General features: G+C 43.4%; 1 protein-coding gene across 3 annotated transcripts in view; it reads left to right on the top strand.

Moving 5' to 3' along the window:
* Positions 1–23472, top strand: part of PCYT1B (phosphate cytidylyltransferase 1, choline, beta) — a 116199-nt gene that overhangs the window by 21553 nt on the left and 71174 nt on the right. For 2 of the 3 annotated variants that reach the window (XM_025372821.1, XM_025372818.1), the window contains exon 1: positions 4459–4820. The exons of the other annotated variant lie outside the window; for it this stretch is intronic. In XM_025372821.1, the coding sequence (XP_025228606.1) occupies positions 4704–4820 (117 nt within the window). In that variant the 5' untranslated portion in view covers positions 4459–4703. Of the gene's footprint in view, positions 1–4458; positions 4821–23472 lie in introns of those variants that run through there. 3 annotated transcript variants of the gene reach the window in all.

The raw sequence follows: 23472 nt of genomic DNA, 5'->3' as shown, positions 1-23472 counted from the left end.
AGTAATGTTCATTGTTTTTTTCTAATTATAAGACTAATATAGGGTTGGTGCAGTGCCTCATGCCTGTAATCTCAGCACTTTGGGAGGCCAAGGCAGGCAGATCGCTTGAGCTCAGGAGTTCAAGACTAGCCTGGGCAACATGGCGAAACACCGTCTCTACAAAAAATTAGCCAGGCGTGGTTGCACATCCTGTAGTCCTAGCTACCAGGAAGACTGAGGTGGGAGGATCACCTGAGCCTGTGAGGTCGAGGCTGCTGTGATCATGCCACTGCACTTCAGCCTGAGCGACAGAGTGAGACCCTGTCTCAAAAAAATACATATATATATGTTCATTTTTTAACATGTATATATATTTTGAGATGGTGTCTCGCTCTGTCGCCCAGGCTGGAGTGCAATGGCGTGATCTCCGCTCACTGCAACCTCTGCCTTCCAGGTTCAAGCAATTCTCCTGCCTCAGCCTCCTGAGTAGCTGGGACTACAGGCGCCCGCCACCACGCCCAGCTAATTTTTATATTTTTAATAGAGACAGGGTTTCACCATGTTGGCCAGGATGGTCTTGATCTCTTGACCTCATGATCCACCCACCTCGCCCTCCCAAAGTGCTGGGATTACAGGCGTGAGCCACCACGCCCGGCCTTGAATATTTGTTATAGGCAGAAATTTTTTTTTAAAGTAAAACAAAAATCTTCCATAACCCCACAGTTTAAAAATTTCACTTTTAGCATCTTGATATATTTCCTTGCAATGCTTTTTTCTGTGCATGTACATATCACATAATTGGGCTCATGTTTTTGGAATCACATTTTGCAGCCTGCTTTTCTAACATATAATGCTAACATGTGCCCATAACATTAGAATTTCTTCAAAAACATGACTCTTAGTGAGTGTACAATACTATATTATATGGACTTATTTTAACAATTCCAACTATTGCTGTAAGTTGTATCTTTTTTGCCTTTTATAAATAATTCTGCATTAAGCATCTTTGTACATAATTATTTGTGTGCTTCTCTATTTCTTTTGGGATAAATTACCAAGTGGAATCCCTAGGTCAAAGGGTATGAATATTCTAAATGCTGTTAGCATATACTGACAAATATCCTCTATGGAATTTCTAATGAAGTTAACACATGCATAGATTTTGTGCAATCATTACCATAATCAAGATACATAACGATTCTTGGCCGACCACGGTGGCTCACGTCTGTAATCCTAGCACTTTGGGAGGCCGAGGCAGGTGAATCGCTTGAGGCCAGAAGTTTCAGATCAGCCTGGGTGACACAGTGAAACCCTGTCTCTACCAAAAATACAGAAAGATTAGACAGGAGTGGTGGCACACACCTGTGGTCCCAGATACTTGGGAGGCTCAGTGAGAGGATCGCTTGAGCCTGGCAGGCAGAGGTTGCAGTGAGCTGAGATTGCACCACTGCATTCCAGCCTGGGCAACAGAGTAAGATCCTGTCTCAAAAAAAAAAAAAAAAAAAAAAAGCTACATAATAATTCCATTACCCCAATAAACTCTCTCCTGCTATCCCTTCATAGTCATCCCCTTCATAACCCTTATGGAATATTTAGCTCTGTAGTGTGGAATTAACTGATCATTCTTAGCTAATTGTCTTGATAGCATTACAATACCCCCAAGTTAAAATAACCCATTCAAGTATTATGAAGAAGTATTTCTGAGTCAGGTTGCAGCAGCTACCAGGACTGGTCTCCGAAGTGGGTGGATCTGATAAGGACTCCTCTCAGAATGGTGCCTGACAGAGTCTATTTCTGCCGCTAAGACTGCAAGACATGCTGAGATTCAATCACAGGACTGTGGAGAGAGGAGCAGGAAGAAGCCAGGACTAGGCTGGAGTAGGACTAGTGGGAATGGAATTAGTTATAGAGCTTACCCTCAGGGCAGTTAGAAGTCTAAATTGCAAAGTTCAAGGACTTGGGATGAGTAAGTTGTCAGGTGTGACTTGGACTTAGCACAAAGTGGCACTGAAAGCTAAGGATTTGATGTGGGTAACACAATGAAGATATCCTAGGCAGAGGCAGTGTCTTGGTTCAGTGGGACAGAGGAGGATTAGGAGGAGAGGAAGGTGAGAAAATATTGGGAATCTAAAGGAATGGTCTAGGCTCTTGGACAAGAGTTCACAAGGACCCAGCTAGACATCAGAACTCTGTGAAATGGGCAGGTGAACAGGTGAACCTCTCATTCTGGACAGAGAATTAGGTGACTAATTAGGAACCAAGGGGTAGCTCAGTGGCCCAGAATACAGTGGTGGTTAGGTGCTTTCCAATGTGAACAGTGACTCTAAGGCAGTGGTTTATAAACTTTAGCATAGGTCAGAATGCCTCCCAAACCAGGAGGTTTTGATTCAGTAGGTCTGGGGTGGGGATCCAGAATTTCTGACAAGTAACCAGGGCTGCTGCCGCTACTTCTCAGAGAAGCACACTTTGAGAGCCACTGCTCAAAGGCAAAAATACATATATTGAGTTTAGAATAAACATGTCATTTGCACGTCACCCAGTACATGTAGGAAAAGGTCTCCTAAATGTAATACAGGGCTTGACTCTTCCAGGTGATGAGCTGGTAGAGCTAAACCTGCTGCTGGAAGTGTTTTGTGCTTCCAGGAGGGCAAATAGGGTAGGAAGCAACTGGCCCCTTTTAGATAACCCAAGCGTCAGTGGAATTCTCACATCACTGGAGTTCTGTCCTGTATAGGTCATAATACTCTTAAGTGATGTTATTCTGACTTAAAGGGCCAGCATCTAAAACTGTCAAATTGTAATTCTCTGCTACAGAATCCATTTTCTTCTTCTTTTAGGGCTAGCCCTCTTTGCTTATTGAGGAGTAATAAAAATAATGTCCCCTTATATTAGCATAGCACGTTCCAATTCAAAAAGTGCAATGACATGATATCTCTTTTGATCTCCTTTCTGTGATGGAGGCAAGCCGGGTATTTGTATCCCATCCTTTGGGCTACTGATTCTCAAAGTATAGTTCCCAGACCTGCAGCATTAAGAACACCCAGAAACTCTCTAGAAAAGCAAATTCTGACCCCACCCCAGACTTACTGAATCAGGTCTGGGGTCTGACAGGGGGCCAATAATTCGCATTTCTAACAAGTTCCCTGGTGATGCTGATGTTGGTGCTGCTGGTCCCAGACCACACTTGGATGAAAACCACTGCTATAGATAAAAATGAAAGATGTAGAAGCCCAGGGACTTGTCCTAAGAGGACTCCTGCCTAGATCCTTTTCTTACTACACCTGCTGCATCCCTGGTCCCTACGCACCCGCCCCCACCTCCAGCCCCCGCCCTTCGCAAAAAAATAAAAAAAAAAAAAAAAAAAAAAAAAATCCTTCAAATCCCAGCTGCATTATTTTAGAATTTTGTGAATGTGAATACCTGTAAAATGAGGAAAACAATAGGATCTACCTCTTTGGGTTCTTACAAAGATTAAACAAGAAGTAGGTAAAGTACTTAGCACCGTGCTTATGCTTAATAAATGCCAGCGGTCATCATGATTTTTTATTAATATTGAAAGTGACAATTCACAATGAATACCTTGGTAAGTTCTTTGGGTGTGTGTCTTCAGAATGCTCCTCTTAAAATGTGAATGTCCCTAGATAATGTAGACATTAAAGCATCTGATCGTTAACATTCCATCTCTGATTGCCATGAGCATTTGGCTGAGGGCAGGATACTTAGGAAATGGGATCCACGACAAGTACGTAGGGGCCAAGAGATAATAGAGCAGTGCATGGAACAGTGTATTGAAAGGCATACAACAGCAAGACTTCTTGAGGAAACTTTGAATAGCTGGGGACGGGGAAGAGTGGCTGACAGAGGAAGCAACTGGGAAGGGCAGCCAGGAGTAGGAGGCAGACTGTTAAAGACAAACTACCTCCTTCAAAGTTCCCCTTAGGGCAGCCCCAGGGGAGGGCTCCAGGGCTACACCAGGCCACAAGGGGATCTGCCAGGGTTCGCGTTGCATGAAGTCCAGGGGGTGAACACTCAGGTGCCCATAGTGAATGCCCGGAGGGGCCCCCCACTGGCAATTGGCACAATGAATTTGGGCCCAAAAGTGGCTTTGTCTTCAGGGTGACTCCTGTTTGGCAAATATCCTGACTATGGCACATCATGCACTAGCTCATCCCAGGGACACGGTCCTTTATTAGTGGAGGTCTGCTATGTTGTTTCTCAAGGCGCCCTAGGCCCCTCAGGAAGCGGTTTTATGTTATCTGGGTGGCGCAGCCCGGGTCCTGTGCCCAGAGAGGACGGAGACCTTTGCAACTGAATTAAACAGAAGAAACAAAAGCAGTAAGTTCGGGCCCGTGGGTACGGCGGGCCAGCCAATGGGGCCCGGCCGCTCCCCGGCGGAGTGGTACTATGATGACAGTAGCCAACCAGCGCGCTCTATGCAAATGAGCTACTGTATCCCGCACCAGCCGCTTCAGTGTCGTCTGGTTGTTATAGTGATAAACTGAGGCCTTGCCTCTTGGCTTCTGACAGAGAGAGAGAGAAAGGGGCGGGGTGGGGGGTGGGGGGGGGTAACCTCTTTACTTCCCCCAGGGAAGACAGAAAGAAGGGGAGAAGAAGCGGGGGATGGGTGGAGGGTGGCGGGGAGAAAAATACGTGACAAAGAAAACATTCTCTGCCTGGGAGGAGACTCTCTGAGGGTGTAGAGCTAGAGGGAGCATTCACTGGCCATGCCAGTAGTTACCACTGATGCTGAGTCAGAAACAGGTATCCCAAAATCCCTTTCCAATGAGCCTCCCTCAGAAACCATGGAGGAAATAGAGCACACATGCCCACAGCCTCGACTGGTAAGTAAAGACAAAGGATGGAAATGTATGCGTGGCTATGGCATAAAAGAGTTCCTTATGCGCCCTCAGCCAGCGAGGAAAACGATGCCTAGAGGATTTTCATGTAAATGAGAAGAGCGCTACCGCCTAATCCTTCTCAGCTGTTTATACTTAGCTTCTATACCGGGCGCTGCTCTCAGTTTACAAAGCGTTATTGTATTGGCTGGGTAGGAAACGGGCTGCTTGGGATATGCTGTGTTTTTGTGCTTCGGGAGGAGGGGAGGGCCTTTTTCCTTTTAGGTGTGTTCTTGTCTGAAGGTAAAAAAATCCTACAGTGCGATTTTAAAATGGTATTCTCTTCACCAAGCTCGGGACGAGTCCCTTGTTAAGTTTTAAATTCTAGCTAAGGAATGATTCGTTCCTCAACTGATTTTGGTGCCTAATGCCAATTTGGGGGAAAAAAATGGAAACGACATGGAAGCAAAACTTCCCCATCCGTTTGAAAATGTTCAAAATAAATAAATAAATACATAGGAGTCCCTCAATGATTTACTTAGAAATAATACGCATTTAAAATGAATTGTAAAACATTTCCAGAGTGTGCTGTGAGGGTTTCTTTTCAGGTAGTGGAAACCTGGGGACACTACATTTATTCAGAAAGGGGCTGCATGCCTTTAAGAATGAAAGTGTGGAAACGGGGTACTGAGAGCGTCTTTCCGCCTCCGTAACTGCACCGTAACTGCTCTCCCAAATTTGGTCGTTTCTCTACCACTGGTCATGATCTTTTAGGTAGATGTGAAACTTCGTTCCCAACCACCGCAGCATGTGTCCTCAAGGAATCAAACACACGCATGGGTGGTGGGTTTTCTGTGGTCCGAAGTCTTGTGGAACTTGGGGAGACCTCTCTTTGAGCCCCCCAATCCAAAAGACACACTAAAGCTATCCTTACCTTTAGCGATTTCCCTCAAGTTAAAAGGTGGAATATTTTGATTGGCTGTGGAGTTTGACCCTGGGAAGAGTTTTTTAAAAAAGGATTTTGTGATGTAGCATTTTCTCTGAACCTGCAAAATTAGGGCTCACAGTTGAGAAGGCCAACCCATCATAAAACTGTTATTTCTTAATATGAGTTAATAAGGGTTCAAAGGAGGCTTAGAACAACTTCCTAAAAAGCACAAATACAGAGGAAGTTATATTAGAGCCCTGTGGGCTTTTTTTCCCCTATGCTTCTATTTTTAAAAATATTTTCTCTTAGGACAGTTTAATAGTAACTGTGCCCTAACACTTTAGCCACTTACTGAATGACATACACAATGTAGTGTCTATGTTCTCATGAGACACAAACCATCCCAATAAGTTTGTTACTAAGGGATTCCTTTGAGTCACTAAACAACTCATGGGTTTAGCATAAAGAAAAATGACCACTGAAAGCATATTACAAGATCATCATATGCACATATACGTATATACACATAAATACAGAGAGAGAGAGAGAGAGAGACTCACTCTGTTGTCCAGGCTGGCCTCAAACTTGAACTCCTGGACTCAAGTGATCCTCCTGCCTCAGCCTCCCAAGTACCTGGGATTACAGGCTTGTGCCACAGCACTATATATATATATGAGTGTGTGTGTGTGTGTGTGTGTGTGTGTGTGCCCATGCTCACCCAAAAATGTATTTTTTAAAGTAACCGCAATCTTCAAATTTGCATCACATACTTTCCTGACAGAGGTAAAGGGTAGAGGAGAGAAAGGCAGCATCCAGCTCCAGTTTGTGCATCATTTCAGTCTCTTTTGTCTACTATTTTTCCTTCCATTTTTACCTCTTAGCTATGCTGCTTCTTGGTTGCTTCTGCCTGAGGGAGATGGGCAGAGAAAATTAAGGGAAAGAAGAAAGTTCAAGTTACTTTTTTTTTTTTTTTTAAGATGGAGTCTCACTCTGTCCTCCAGGCTAGAGTACAGTGGCCCGATCTTGGCTCACCACAACCTCCACCTCCCAGGTTCAAGCGATTCTCCTGCCTCAGCCTCCTGAGTAGCTGGGATTACAGGTGGGCACCATCATGCCTGGCTAATTTTTTTGTATTTTTGGTATAGACGAGGTTTTGCCATGTTGGCCAGGCTGGTCTCGAACTCCTGCCCTCAGGTGATCCACCCACCTTGGCCTCCCAAAGTATTAGGATTACAGGTGTGAGCCACTGCGCCTGGCCAAGTTACTTTCCACTTTCACTTGTGACAGCTTATTCCAGGTGGTAACTCACAAGAACCACGCTAAGCTGGCAATGTGCTCTACAGCCTCACCTCCCATCCATTGTAGAAATAAGGAAACTGAGGTTCAGAGAGAGTAAGTGACTTGCCCAAGGGTCACAGTGCTTTGAAGGGGGGAGAGCTAGGATTTGAACCCAGAGCTCTACACCTGAAAAGTGGAAGATCTTTCTTCTATAACATACTCGTGAGATACATTCCCTTCCCATCTTTTTGGCAGTTCTGGTTGTGTGTGTGTGTGTGCGTGTGTGTGTGTATCACACACATGCATAGGTATGATAGGGATGTACAGAAGTTGAACTGTTGAAGCACCTGCTTTGATTTACTTATGATACAAAATTTTCCATGTTGTTCATCATTATCACGGGCTACTGAAATTTGACTGTTTAAATAGGGGCTTGCAACCAATTTATAAGACACTACTAAAATTTTTAAAGTCCCTTCTCTTATGAGCTAACTTTGATCACTGTAGGGTTATATTCTAAATTTAGATTTATACTTCATAGCCTAACTTTACTTTGCTAATGATCTTACTTTAATAATGAAGGCACATGCTAACTACTTAATAAAGAAGTTTGTTGATGAAGAGAGTGAGCAGCAAGTGAAAACATGAAATTAACATTTCTTTCTGGTTTTTAGTAGTTTCTGTTGATCTTGTAGCTTTGCTAGTGTCTTCATATTTCAAATTGTATAAATTCTGCATTTCTCCCAGCACCCAGGCATATAGCTCCAAATTGCATGTGGGTCACTGACACCACAGCCATCATCAGAGTGTGGCTACTGAGTTGCTTAACTACGGAAAGTGTATGAAATGTTTGCAGGGGGCCTGTTTAGGATTGAAGCTCCACACTTGGATTCTCCTTCAGAGGTCAGGCTCCTTCTCCCAGTTGCTGAAATGAAGTGGGGAGCTGGCATACGTGAGTGAATAAACAGGACTTTAAAGCAGTCTATATTTTAGATCCCTGTAAGTAACAAATTGATAATAATATTGTGGATATGACTGAATTATATTTCAGGGGGAAGTTTTTCTGACAGGAATACTTGTAGTTTCTCTACTTGCCTTATTCTTCATTAGAGGAACATATAAGAAAGGAGACGATTAAATAGAATGCAATAACTCTGATAAAGAAATTAGAAAAGAAATAACAAAAACATTACCTAGGTTTTATGATAGAGCCTGTATTTTAGGAATGTAATCTTACTACCCTTACCATTTTACCATGGTGCTCTGATTTGAGATGCTTCTGAGAACTCTTTACATTGTTACAATGTTTACTCTTGATTCTTGACTTGTTTTCAGTTCTTTACTATTTTCCTGATTAAACACGATGCAAGGTGACTCATAAGCTTGACTGTCAAGATGAGAAAATGAGTGACCTTGGGTGATATGATGTAATAGCCCTTCTTGGAAACTAACTCCTGAGATACAAGGACTCCTCTGAGCAAGGACTGTGTCCTCATATCTTCCCAGCCCTCAGATTATGCCTAGAAAGATCCTCTGGGCTCAGCAGGTGTCCCAGAAGCCCTTTCTAACAAGGCCCAGGCACCCTGAAAGTTGTCTGCTTGAGGATTTGGTTAATGACCTTGGTCAAGTTCTTCTAGAGGTGCATTCTGTTGTCAGAAGGAATTGTAATTCTAGCCTGCAATAGTCACTTCCATGAAGATGGATATACTATGGATCAACTGAGAAGGCCTTGGAAATAAAAAAGGGCTGGTTCAATATGCCACGTTAGCAGGAGGAGTTCATTTCGGGTTTTACTTCAAAGCGGAGCAGTGCCAAGAGACTGCTGTCTTGCAGAAGGTTCATTATGTCAGTTTGGAGGTAGCATGCTCATCTGCTAGTGTTCAGAAAGATGATCAGATTTCCAGAGACATCAATGGCTTCCTTTGCTAATATTGCCATCTATTTAGCCACCCAGAACAGCATACATTTTAAAGTGAAACACTCTTAATGCGCAATATTGGTGAAAATAAATAAACATGAGCTTCCTTGGGCATTTACTGTGGTCAACTGGAATTCTGCCTAAGGTTATTATTAGATATCTTCCTGCTGGTCTCTATCCAAATGCAACATCCATGTCTTGCAAATTGATACTAGTCAGGTGTATTTAGCATGGAATCAATCAATTAGTTTCTTTGATTGTTTTAGGTTTGTTCTCTCACTACCCCTCCAACCCCCATTTGCCTAATGCTAAACCCTTATGGAAGAAATAAATCTAAATCAAATATGATAGGTAGTTTCTGTGTTTTATTTTGGTGATTTAGCATATAGAAATCAAAAGAGTGCATGCATATCTCCTCAATCAGGCAGTGAGGAAGATTTAAAGTATTTAGCAATGCAGAGCTTTGGAAGATAACTGAGAGAAAACTGAGTCTCCTACCAATCCTTACCAACCCCTACCATCTCCCTTACCCATGGGATCCACAGTCAGCCAGGTGGTTAACCACTTCCAGACACAGCAATGTACCAGGTGCTGTGGAGAGAAATAAAAGAAGTGAATCCAAAGCCCTTGCCCCTAAAGGGGCATTTCCATCTAATAGAAGGTAGTAGTTTGGTTTGTGGACGCATGCCAGGATGCTGAAATCCCTTAAGAGAGCTTTTTTGTAAGTTTGACTTTAACATATTAGACTTTCTTAAAAGCTGTATTTTATCCATTGAGCAAAAGTACTTCCCGGGAGGGAGGACTCTGTTCACCCAATCCCAAAGTTAAGACAAGTCCCTGCATTTGAATAAAAGGTTTCACTTGCTGACCCCAAAACATATTTTGGGACATGGAAAGGATCAATCTATTTTTGAGTGGATCTTAAGCCCCCATTGTGGGTGGCACATACTGGCCTAGAACACTAAAACAGCTCTGCCCAGTAGAAATACAGCATGAGCCACATGTGTAATTGAAAATTTTCAAGTGGCCACAGTTTTAAAAGTTAAAAAAAGGTGAAATTAATTTTGTATCCAAAATATTATTATGTCAGCATGCAATATAAAAATTATTAGTGAGATCTTACATTATTTTCTTCATACTAAGTCTGAAATCCAATGTGTATATTGTATTTGCAACACATCTCAATTTGGACTAGCTAATTTCAAGTGCTCAATGGCTACATGTGGCTTTACAGGGAGCTTAGACACTTACCCAGCCCTGTTAGGATCAGTTCTGAGGACCTACAGTGATAAATAGTTTTCACATTGCACAGTTCACATATACATATATGTAGTCATAACTAAAACCGAATATCACTTTTCCTTACTTCATGTTTTGCACTCTTATACTTTCTATGCTATCCTTTCTTATTCTATTTCAGTTAAGAGACCATTGCAGTAATCTAGATGAGAATTAATAAGTTTGAAGTTATAGAAGGACAGTGGGAAAGGAGAGAACTAGATACATATGGGAAACACTAAGGAGGCAAATGCCCCAGGATTTGATAACTAAGTCTGAGCATGGGGCAGGTTCAATGAAAGATCAAGGGACCAGGCGCAGTGGCTCATGCCTGTAATCCCAACACTTTGGGAGGTGAGGCAGGTGGATCACTTGAGGTCAGGAGTTCGAGACCAGCTTGGCCAACATGGCAAAAACCTGTCTCTACTAAAAATACAAAAATTAGCTGGGCGTGGTAGTGTGCTCCTGTAATCCCAGCTACTTGGGAGGCTGAGGCAGGAGAATCGCTTGAACCCGGGAGGCGGAGGTTGCAGTGAGCTGAGATCGTGCCACTGCACTCCAGCCTGGGTGACAGAGCGAGACTCCATCTCAAAAAAAAAAAAAAAAAAAAAAAAAAAAAAAAAAAAAAAAAAAAAAAAGATCAAGGAAGGCACAGTTGGTTTTCTGGCTCCAGCTAGTGAGTGTCATCACTGAGATGGGTGTGCCAGGGAAGTAGAGTTTGTGAGAATTATGTCTGAGGTTCCATGGGGACTTCCACTTGGAGATGTCTAGTTCATGTTTGGTTGGGGAATTCAGGAGAGAGTTCTGAGCTGGAGATATAGATCTGGGAAATAGCATGGAGGAGATGTGAAATTGAGGCAGTGAAATGGATGAGAGTGAAATTGAGTTAGTTTCTGGACTGAGAAGGAAGTGAATGGAAATGGTTACCTAGGAAGAGTGCCTCAGGATAATCCCACTACAGGGCTAATTCTAGAAAGTAACTGACCCTGAGCCATCGTATCAGGCTCTTAGAGGGGGAAAATAGAGGAGCTGTAATTAAAGCTATTAGACTCTTCCTTCTATTCATCTGTCTCTACATGAAATCTGGTTAAGCTAATCTACTTCATCCCAGAATCTTCCCAGGTTGGAACCCTGAGGAAGACTACTTAAAGGGTCAATAGAAGAAGGATCATGAAAAGAAGACAGAGAGAGTATTTCTCAAATAGCTGGGAGATCAAGGGACCAAGGGCAGTGTAAGTTTCATGGAAGGAATGTCCAATAGAACCAAATGCAGTAGAGAGATCAAATGAGATAAGAAGGAAAAATTTCCTTTGGATTTAGAAAGAAGAGGTCAATGATGATGTTTCAGTGAAGTGGTGGGAGCGGAGGCTGGATGGCATTAGATTGAGGAGCCTCTAGGTGGTAGGGAAGTGGAAGCTTGACTGAGCGAGGAAGCAGATAGAATGTGTAGTACCCAGAGGTGGACAAATCAGGGCTTAGGGTTACTAGAGACTAGGTTTTCCCCTTCCTTCTTTTGTAACTTTCATCTTCCCTCCCTTCATCTTTTTTTCCTTTTATTTTTCATTCCTTTCATCCACCCAAGATGTCGAATCTTTTGGTTGGCTCATTCTTTTAAGATGATAGCAATTTGTGCCTAAATATAAATGGGAAAGAGCCAGTGGGAGAGGGAAAGGGTGACGGTGATGGGGACAACTGATGAAGGGAATGTCTCTTAGGCTGGACAGGTTGGACTCCAGTGCACAAGTGGAAGGATTGGCTTCAGGGAGAAAAAAAGACACCTCTCCCACTGTGGTGGTGAGGAAGCTGGCAAGGATGGTTTGGGTAAGAATAAGTTATAAGAGGAAGGGTACTGAAAGTTGAAGGCCTCTCCATCTGATAGCCTTTGTTTTTCATCTGTGAAGATGGAAGCAAAATGATGGTGGCTTATTTCTGGCTAGTGCAGAAGTATAATTCTGGGATATCCTGGGTAGTTGAGTCCAGCCCCAGGATATGTCCTCTCCTGAGGCCTCCAGGCTGTGGGTAGGGAGAAGTGGAAAGGCTGGGATGGTTCCTGATGAGGGCAAATGGATCTGCTTCCTTGTGGCCTCTGGGGCTCCACACCAATGCCCATCAAGCCAAATCTAGATCTGGCCAGGGAGAGCTAAACTAGCCCACAGTGAAAGGACAGAGGACTGGCAAGACAAATATGCTGAAGCTTGGTCTCGACTTGCTGGAGCCCATAGTCTTGTTCCAGTGTCAGTTTTGCCATTGAATAATTGTGTGCACTTAAGCAAATCACTTTCCTCTCTGGATTCCATTCTGTCCCCCACAATGGATTGGATAGATCCTTAGACTGTGATTCTAGCTTTCATTGCCTTGAGACTTGGTCTACTGCAGTATGTTCTGTTTGAGCTCATGCTCCTATCAAAAGTCTGGGCTACCCCATTCCTTACCCCCTGTTGCTTTCATCCATTTGGGGTAAAAACAGGTTGCATGATCTTATGGTAAGACACACTGGCTAAATATGAATAACAAATGTTCATAAGCACTTTGAAATTTTACATTGATATTGTACAAACCACTTCAGCTGTCTTCTGTTTTATTCTTCAGATGCTTCCTCAGAAAGGTTGAATGTATTCCAAATAATATATGGAATGTTCTATTCATTGTTTAGAGAAACCTGTGTTGAATATCTTCTTAATTTGAACAGTAGCCTCCTAATTTATCTATTTCATACTACAGAAGTTTGAAACATTGGACCTTCTTTGAGGCATGGCAGTATGGGCTTGAACTATAGGGGCTTTTTTTTTTTTTTTTTTTTTTTTGAGACAGAGTCTCGCTTAGTCGCCCAGGCTGGAGTGCAGTGGCGCGATCTCGGCTCACTGCAAGCTCCGCCTCCCGGGTTCACGCCATTCTCCTGCCTCAGCCTCCCGAGTAGCTGGGACTACAGGCGCCCGCCGCCTCGCCCGGCTAATTTTTTGCATTTTTAGTAGAGACGGGGTTTCACCATGTTAGCCAGGATGGTCTCGACCTCCTGACCTCGTGATTCGCCCGCCTCGGCCTCCCAAAGTGCTGGGATTACAGGCGTGAGCCACCGCGCCCGGCCTTTTTTTTTTTTTTTTTTTTTGAGATGGAGTCTCGCTCTGTCGCCTAGGCTGGAGTGCAGTGGCCAGATCTCGGCTCACTGCAAGCTCCACCTCCCAGGTTTACGCCATTCTCCTGCCTCAGCCTCCCGAGTAGCTAGGACTACAGGCACCCGCCACCTTGCCCAGCTAATTTTTTTTGTATTTTTTTAGTAGAGACGGGGTTTCACCGTGTTAGCCAGGATGGTCTCGATCTCCTGACCTCGTGATCCACCCATCTCGGCCTCCCAAACTGCTGGGATTACAGGCTTGATATAAGGGGCTTTCTTAACCAATGCTATCCATCTAAGCTTGCTACTTAGGGTTCAAGTCCAGCAATGGGTTAGGCCGTAGTACCAAAACTCTTGCATCTTTAGCTGGTGCCCCACACAAAGCATCTTAGTGACCCTAAGGGAAATAAATGCAGGAAAAGAGTTCCTCCATCAGATCACTAGGGGTAAGAATGAAAAGGAAAAAAGCAAGGAAGGTAGAAACAAACTAAGTCATTGCAAGCTAGGCCTATTTTCTTCCAATAATCTCCCAGGTAACAGCCTCTACCTTGCTAGGATCTGATTACCCGTTGCTGGCCTCAGACCATAGCATTATTGTTTTAACATTCCTACCTTCCTCTTTATCCCAGCATGAACCGGGTTGTATGGGAGGCTGGGAAGCTGACCTTGCTTGGGGATAAAGAGACAGTTTAGCACTCAACGATCTTGAAGTCAAACTTGAAAACACAGTGATTAGAAAATAAAGCAGTGAGCCCTGGTAGTGTGCGCCTGTGTAATAATGTGCAGGGCCACACAGGGCTAGCCTTTTGAGCAGAATTCATTTTCATATAATCTCCTCCCTCCCGCCAAAGTCTTTGACTTGGTGTTTTTGTTTTCTACTCGATAATTCATGCATGCTGAACCTGACATCAGTGTAAAAGGACGCTGAGGGTTATTTAAACTGTCATTTAAGAAAAATAACAACAACGATAATAGGTTAATAGAAACATCATGAATGATGTGTACAGCCTATTGCCAACCAAACGATGTTGAAAGCCTATTCCTGGTACATGCAGGCTTCTGTGTTTCATCTCTAGTGTGCCTAATATTGACTGTAGGCACAGTCACATAATAATAAATTCTATTGTACCTCCAAATTGTTTAGTTATAAGGTAATTGTTCTATATGGGATTTGAGGCTAGTGGTCTCACTCCTTTTTCTCCATGGGCAAGTCAGGGAATTGAACAACCATTCACAGTGCACACTGTATTGGGCACTGTGTTGAATGCTCTGTATGTATTATCTCATTTAATCAGGCTGCAGAACCATGAAATGAGCATTACTATTCCTCATGTTATAAGTAAGGAAATAAAGAATCAAGTAATTTCCCAAAGATCCAAATACATATGTGTGTGTGTGTGTGTGTGTGTGTGTATAATTTTTTTTTATTTTTTTTATTTTTAGATGGAGTCTTGCTCTGTCACCCAGGCTGGGTGCAGTGGCATGATCTCAGCTCACTGCAACCTCTGCCTCCCAGGTTCAAGCAATTCTTCTGCCTCAGACTCCCCAGTAGCTGGGATTATAGGTGCACACCACCACGCCTGGCTGATTTTTGTATTTTTTTTTTAGTAGAGACGAGGTTTTACGATGTTGGCCAGGATGGTCTAGAACTCCTGACCTCAAGTGACCCTCCTGCTTCGGCCTCCCAGAGTGCTGTGATTACGGGTGTGAGCCACTGTGCCCAGCCCCAAAGATCAAATATTAACTGATTAAACTGGGAGTTAAAATTAGGTTTGTCTGACTTCTAAAGCCCCTATTTCCATGACACATAGTTCTCAAACTTCAGTGAGCAGAGAATTGCCTGCTCAAGCTTCCAGGTGATTCGGAAGCAAGATGTGCCTAGATGCACTTTGAGAGATGCTTTATTTAGCCCTCCCAGTCATATCTTCTGTATTTGGGAACAGGAATAGAAATAAATCAGATATCTATGTTCTTTGTAGTAAAACTAGAAATTCAATGTGAATATTTTGACCCAGCAGTTCCATTCCTAAGAAATTTGTACATATGGCCACCAAAAAAGCTAGTATTAGGATGTTCTTAGCAGTGTTATTAGTAATAACCCCAAACTGGAAACGACCCAAATGCCCAGCAGAAGCAGAATGGCTAAAAAAAATTGTGGTACACTCACACAATTTTTTTTTTTTTTTTTTTTTTTTTTTTTTTTTGAGACGGAGTCTCGCGCTGTGTCACCCAGGCTGGAGTGCAGTGGCGCGATCTCGGCTCACTGCAAGCTCCGCCTCCCAGGTTCACGCCATTCTCCTGCCTCAGCCTCCGAGTAGCTGGGACTACAGGCGCCCGCCACCACGCCCGGCTAGTTTTTTTTTTTGTATTTTTAGTAGAGACGGGGTTTCACCATGTTAGCCAGGATGGTCTCGATCTCCTGACCTCGTGATCCGCCCGTCTCGGCCTCCCAAAGTGCTGGGATTACAGGCTTGAGCCACCGCGCCCGGCCCACTCACACAATTTAATGCTGTATAGCAGTGAGATTGAAGAATCTACAACCACCTGCAGGAATATGGATGAATCTCACAAATGTCACATTGAATGAAAGAAACCAGATACAAAATAATATGTACCACATGATTTCATTTCTATAAAATATAAAATAAAAAAGGCAAAGCAAATCTTTGATGTTAGAAATCAGTGTAGTGGCAGGAGCATGGATGGACACTGGAAGTGTTAGGTTACTTGATGTGTGGCTGTGTATACTTAGCTTGTGAAAGTCCATTGAGCTGCACTTAGGATATGTGTACTTTTCTTTTCTTTTTCTTTTCTTTTTCTTTTTTTTGAGACAGAGTCTCGCTCTGTCACCCAGGCTGGAGTGCAGTGGTGCGATCTCGGCTGACTGCAACCTCCGCCTCCCAGTTTCAAGCGATTCTCCTGCCTCAGCCTCCTGAGTAGCTGGGATTACAGGCGTGTGCCACCACACCCAGCTAATTTTCATATTTTTAGTAGAGACCAGGTTTCACCATGTTGGCCAGGCTGGTCTTGAACTCCTGACCTCAGGTGATCCACCTGCCTCGGCCTCCCAAAGTGCTGGAATTACAGGCATGAGCCACCATGCCCAGCCGATATGTGTACTTTTCTGTATGTCTATTATTCTTTAGTACAAAGTTTAAAAATATTATTATTCACAATAATGAAGAAAGGGAAACTCTACAATGTATTTCCCATTTCCAAATAATTCTGGTGATCTAATAAACTCTAAGGAATGGCACCAGATCCTTCTTACAATTATAGCTCTTGGCTACTTTAACAGAGCTTCAAAGTGCTCAGGCCTTCCAGGGACCAGTATATCCAGCCCCACAGAGAGCCTAGGTGAGCCCTTGAACAAAACACCTTATGCCTAGGACCACTCCAGCCCTAGTCAGGTAATCCGTGAATTAAAATCCATAGCCCCCAATTGTGTACTATGCCTGGCCTCACAGTCAGACAGGCTGTGGGCTGAGGAAATGGATGGCATTGGTTAGGTAGCAAGAGTACCTCAGAATAATTCTGCTACAGGGTGAATTCTAGAAAATAGCTGACCCAGAGCCTTTGCATCAGGGTTTGAGAGGGTGAAAAATAGAAGAGGTGTAATTAAAGCTTTTAGAATCCTCCCTTTATCTGCCTATTGCCATAGGAAATCTGGATAAATTAATCTACTTTACCCCACAATCTTCCAGGATGGAACCCTGAGGGTCAACATTTAGAGATCCAACAGACAAAGAGTCAGGAAAAGAAGACAGAGAGTACTTCTCAAATTGGTGGGAGATCAGAGGTCCAAGGGTAAAGCAATCACCTTACTGGTAGTTACGCAGTTTTCTTGTAAAATATTGTTTTTGTTAAAGAAATCATCCACTTTGCAGAAAATATCATCTTTGGAACATCTTTCCTTTAGTGACTCAGAAAAAAAGAGGTTTTATTATTGAAATAGCATTTAGCAAATACCTCAAGCTGAGACATGTTAGAAATATCTGTACTTCTATCCAAGTGTATTACAAACCTCCCACACTGCATAATTTGTTCTAATGCTTGTTTCTTTCAATCTTCAACAATGTTTTCTATATATCTTCTAAATATATTTGCTGACAAAGGAATGCATTTTAGTTTGACATCAGTTTTTTTTTTTCCTACACATTAGAGCAGCTAGTTTTACTGTAGCATGAAGAACAGATGATTTTGCAATGGTATGAGACTTTTGTTTTTTTCTCTGTCGAATTATGGAAACTCAAAAAGGCTTCTAAACATTTATCATTACATGTAACAGTATTTTGTGACATACTGGATTGAGTATCACATGACTCGCAACATTGAAACATTAAACATGAAAAAATCATAGAGGTTTGTCTTCATGTTCTGGGTGCTTCATTTTAAAATATGTTAATTACAATAACTTCATACCATCATTAGCTAATATCTCAAGGTGATATTTAATGTTATGGTAGCAGATATTTCTAATGGTCTTCTGTGAGATAATTTTCAATTCAACTATCTTCTTGTCAGATCAGATTGGGTTGTCGTCGTTCGTACCTGATAATATGGTGGCTGCTGAACTTATGCAGGGAGTAGAAGGGTCAGCTCTGCCATTTTCTTGTTGTTCACTTGTGCTTGCATTATCTTTGCTTTCCTATTTCATTGCAGGAAATGTTTTTCTTGTTGTTGTTGTTTGTTTGTTTGTTTTTGAGATGGAGTCTCACTCTGTCGCCAGCCTGGAGTGCAGTGGCGTGATCCTGGCTCAGTGCAACCTCTGCCTCCCGGGTTCAAGTGATTCTCTTGCCTCAGCCTCCCAAGTAGCTGGGACTACAGGCGTGCACCACCATGCCCGGCTAATTTTTGTATTTTTAGTAGAGATGGGGTTTCACTATGTTGGTCAGGCTGGTCTCGAACTCCTGACCTCGTGATCCACCTGCCTCAGCCTCTCAAAGTGCTGGGATTACAGGCGTGAGCCACCGCGCACGGCCTGCAGGAAATATTTTAAGCCACCTGCTGATTTATGTGCATTGGTTTAGTTAAAACTAGATAATATAATCCACAAATACCTTTATCTAGGTTCAGGTGAACTGCGGTATATTGCAATAAGCTGAAAGCAAATGAAAAAATGTCAGGTGACGCAGGCTACCCAACTTTCACGTTCCCTTTAGGATACCTCATGTATTTGATGTTGACAGAGATGGGGCACCAGTGTAAGCCCATATATTAGAATTAGAAGGCCAGGCATCATGGCTCATGCCTGTAATTCCAACACTTTGGGACGCTGAGGTGGAAGGATCACTTGAGCCTAGGAGTTCCAGACCATCCTGGGCAACATAGCAAGACATTATCTCTACAAATGGTTTTTAAAATTAGATGAGCATGGTGATATGTGCCTGTAGTCATAGGAGGCTGACGCAAGAGGATCCCTTGTGCTTAGGAGTTGGAGGGCATGGTGAGTGGTGATTGTGCCACCGTGCTCCAACTTGGGTGACAGAGTGAGATCCTGTCTCAAAACAAGCAAACAAAAATAGATATTTTTCTTGGTTTTTGTAAAACTTTTTTTCTAATTTTTTGACATGAAAAATAAATACAGTAAGTCCTCACATAACATTATCAAGTGGTTCTTGGGAACTGTGACTTTAAGCAGAATGATATAGAATGAAACCAGTTTTATCACAGGCTAATTTATGTAAACAAGAGTTAAGTTCCTATGGCATATCTCTGGCCACAAAAACATCACCAAACTTCTTTTTAAAATTTTTAATTGATATATATATTGAGACGGAGCCTCGCTCCGTTGTCCAGGCTGGAGTGCAATGGTGTGATCTCGGCTCACTGCAACCTCCATCTCCTGGGTTCAAGCGATTCTCTCACCTCAGTCTCCGGAGTAGCTGGGACTACAGGTGCATGCAACCATGCCCAGCTAATTTTTGTATTCTTTAGTAGAGACGGGGTTCACCATATTGGCCGGGCTGGTCTCGAACTCCTGACCTCAGGTGGCCTGCCCACCTTGGCCTCCCAAAGTGCTGGGATTACAGGCGTGAGCCACTGCACCCGGCCTGATTACATTATATTTCTACATACTTATGGGGTACATGTGAAATTTTGTTACATGCATAGAATGTGTAATGATCAAGCCAGGGTATTTAGGGTGTCCATCACCTTGAGTATTTATCATTTCTATGTATTGAGAACATTTCAAATCTTCTAGCTTTTTTTTTTTTTTTGAGACAATCTTGCCCTGTTGCCCAGACTGGAGTGCAGTGGTGCGATCTTGGCTCAGTGCAACCTCTGCCTCCCGGGTTCAAGCGATTCTCTTGCCTCAGCCTCCTGAGTAGCTGGGATTATAGGCATGCGCCACCATGCCCAGTTAATTTTTGTATTTTTAGTAGAGACAGGGTTTCACCATGTTGATCAGGCTCGTCTCGAACTCCTGACCTCAGGTGATCCACCCACCTTGGCCTCCCAAAGTGCTGGGATTACAGGCGTGAGCCACCATGCCCGGTCACTTTTCAAGCTATTTTGAAATATGTAATACATTGTTGTTAACTATAATCATCCTACTCAGCTATCAAATGTTAGAACTTATTCCTTCTTTTTTTTTTTTTTTGAGACGGAGTCTCACTGTGTCTCCCAGGCTGGAGTGTAGTGGCGCGAGCTCGGCTCACTGCAAGCTCCGCCCCCCGGGATCACGCCATTCTCCCGCCTCAGCCTCCCGAGTAGCTGGGACTACAGGCGCCCGCTACCGCGCCCGGCTAGGTTTTTGTATTTTTAGTAGAGACGGGGTTTCACCATGTTAGCCAGGATAGTCTCGATCTCCTGACTTTGTGATCCACCCGCCTCGGCCTCCCAAAGTGCTGGGATTACAGGCTTGAGCCACCGCGCCCGGCCAGAACTTATTCCTTCTATCTAACTGTATGTTTGTACCCAGTAACCAACCTCTCTTCATCCCAACCCCGGTCACCCACACACCCTTCCCAGCCACTATCTCAATGATAGTGGTATCTATCATTCCACTCTCTACCTCCATATGATCAACTTGTTTAGCTCCCACTTATGAGTGAGAACATGCAATATTTGTCTTTCTGTACCTGGCTTAAGTGGCTCTGAAAAGAGCCTTCGGTTTTTCAAAGTAGAAGTTGTTCATTTGGAGCTGGTGTGCTTGGTGAGGGCCTTGGTGTTGTCAGACACCGTGTGCTTGGCCATCTCCCTAGGCAGCAGGCACAAGCTGTATGGATCTCCCTGGAGGTGATTGTCGAGTACTTGTAATGCATCAAGAATGATGCACTTGAAGATATTGACAAATGAGTTAATGATGCCCATGGCGTTTGATGAGATACCAGAATTGAGATGGACCTGCTTCAGTACCTTGTAAATGTAAATAGAGTAGCTTTCCTTGTGGCTATGCTTGTGATTCTTGCCATCCTTCTTCTGGCTCTTGGTCACACCGCCTTCTTGGCACCCTTCTTTGGAGCAGGAACAGACTTGGCTGATTCAGGCATGTCACCACAAATCAATAACTGTACTGAGAAAGAAGCCACTTCAACACCACCACACTTCTAAATAAAGACCAAAACACTCCTAGTATCATTCAACATTGAAATACATGTGAGCTGTGTATACATTTAAGAAAGACTAATAAAAACAAGATAATTATTTACCAACTTATTCCAGTTCAGGGTAGTGGGTGACTGGGACCTATCCTGGCACCTCAGGGCACCTGGTGGGAACCAGACCTGGACAGGACACCATCCCATCGCAGGGCACACTCACACACACACACCACACTCATAACACTGTGACAATTTTTTTTTTTTTTTTTTTTTTGAGACAGAGTATTGCTCTGTCACCGAGGCTGGAGTGCAGTGGTGCAATCCTGGCTCACTGCAACCTCCTCCTCCCGGGTTCAGGCCATTCTCCTGCCTCAACCTCCTGAGTAGCTGGGATTACAGGCATGTGCCACTGTGCCCAGCTAATTTTTGTATTTTTAGTAGAGACGGGATTTCACCATGTTGGCCAAGCTGGCCTCAAACTCCTGACCTCAGGTGATCCGCCCGCCTCGGCCTCCCGTAGTGCTGGAGTTACAGGCGTGAGCCACTGCTCCCAGCCCACACTGGGACAATTTAAAGACATTAATTAACCTGATGTGTACATCTTTGGGATGTGGGAGGAAACCAGAGTACCCCGAGAAAACCTACACACATATGGGGAGAATGTGAAAATGCTTCACAGACAGTGGCCCTGACCCTGAACCAAATTTTTTTTTTTTCTCATCCACGTTATAACGAAAGGACATTGAACAAGATAGCGTTATTCAAGGATCTGAAGTATAAACACAAGTGTTGCTGTCTAATGGATTGTCTTGCCCATCCCACATTAGAAAACATTGGTCTAGGCATTCTAAATCTTACCCTTGGATCCAACCATCAGGGAGAAAAAACTGTATTTTCAGGGTGCACGTTCGTTTGGCCCCTTGAAGAAAATGCTTTTCTGAACTACTTTTTGGTGCTGGGGTTCTGCCTTGCTTGGAAAGTACTATGGAGACAAATAAAAAAAAAAAAAAAAACAGGACTTTCTGGCCAGGCGCGGTGGCTCATGCCTGTAATCCCAGCACTTTGGGAGGCCGAGGCAGGTGGATCACGAGGTCAGGAGATCGAGACCATCCTGGCTAACATGGTGAAACCCCATCTCTACTAAAAGTACAAAAAATTAGCCGGGTGTGGTGGTGGGCGCTGTAGTCCCAGCTACTCGGGAGGCTGAGGCAGGAGAATAGCGTGAACCCAGGATGTGCAGCTTGCAGTGAGCCGAGATCGTGCCACTGCACTCCAGCCTGGGCAACAGTGCAAGACTCCATCTCAAATACAAACAAAAAAACCAGGACTTTCTCTACTAGGGGGCTGTTGTTGAATGTGTCAGTACCGATATCACTACAGCACCACGTAGCATGCCCTTTAAGGTGGCACCACGGGAGGAATTTCTCTCAGAACTCAGCATCAGGAGAATGCTATGCTTTTTCCTCAATAGCTATTTTGCTTTGTGCTTAAGGACAATATTAACTTTGTTTTCCTCTTTGCTGTGACTGCTGGGAGCTTAAAGTGATTTTTGTAGTCTTACCTTTTTGAAATATAGAGGACTATGATATGCATTTCTTTGGGCTCATTTCACCCCTGACCTTTAAAAAACAAACATATTTTGGCTGGGCACTGTGGTTCACGCCTGTAATCCCAGCACTTTGGGAGGCCGAGGCAGGCAGATCACGAGGTCAGGAGATCGAGACCATCCCGGCTGACACAGTGAAAACCCATCTCTAGCAAAAATACAAAAAATTAGCCGGGCGTGGTGGCGGGCGCCTGGGGTCCCAGCTACTCGGGAGGCTGAGGCAGGAGAATGGCGTGAACCCGGGAGGTGGAGGTTGCAGTGAGCTGAGATCCGGCCACTGCACTCCAGCCTGGGTGACAGAGTGAGACTCTGTCTCAAAAAAAAAAGAAAAAAAGAAAGAAAGAAAAACAAAAATAAACAAACAAAAAAACGTATTTCTCCTCCTCACCCCAGATCTTGCAACTATTATTTTAAACTTTCAAATTTTATTTTTTAAGTCACCTCAAGTCCTTTGGGGAAGGAGTTGGGATATGAATATGATATAACATTGTTACTGATGTTCACTATAAATTCCTTAAGTTCAATTGCCTAAGAAAAAAATTATTTAGAATGTGGAATTTTTATCTCTCGGTAAAGATTGTTTTCTATTGTTAATAGCATCTATGTATTTCATGAGTCTAAGAGGTTATTCATGGTAAGCTGCACTTCCATTTCAAAGGTGTTACAATGTGGAAAAAATAGCCGACACTGATTTTAAGATAATATCTATTGTAAGATCCCTCCTACTCTCAGAGATGTTAAAATGTGAGGAGAAATGTGCATTTTAGAATCAATGAAATGTGATTTTACTTATAGTACTATGAGTCTTCTAGCTATTTGATGTTCACTCACTGCTGTGAGGTTGGAAAGTGGCCGCATGAGATGGAGTTATGGTTTATGAGTGGTCAGTGTTTTAAGGAAGCCTGTATCTCCAGGGCATAATAAAAATTCTGATCTCTGATCACCAGAAAGGCAGTATGTACTAGGCTGACCAAGATGTGAGCATTCAGGC

This window comes from Theropithecus gelada, chromosome X (assembly GCF_003255815.1).
Source record: "Theropithecus gelada isolate Dixy chromosome X, Tgel_1.0, whole genome shotgun sequence".
Lineage (NCBI taxonomy): Eukaryota > Metazoa > Chordata > Mammalia > Primates > Cercopithecidae > Theropithecus > Theropithecus gelada.
This window is presented reverse-complemented; position numbering and strand designations above follow the sequence as displayed.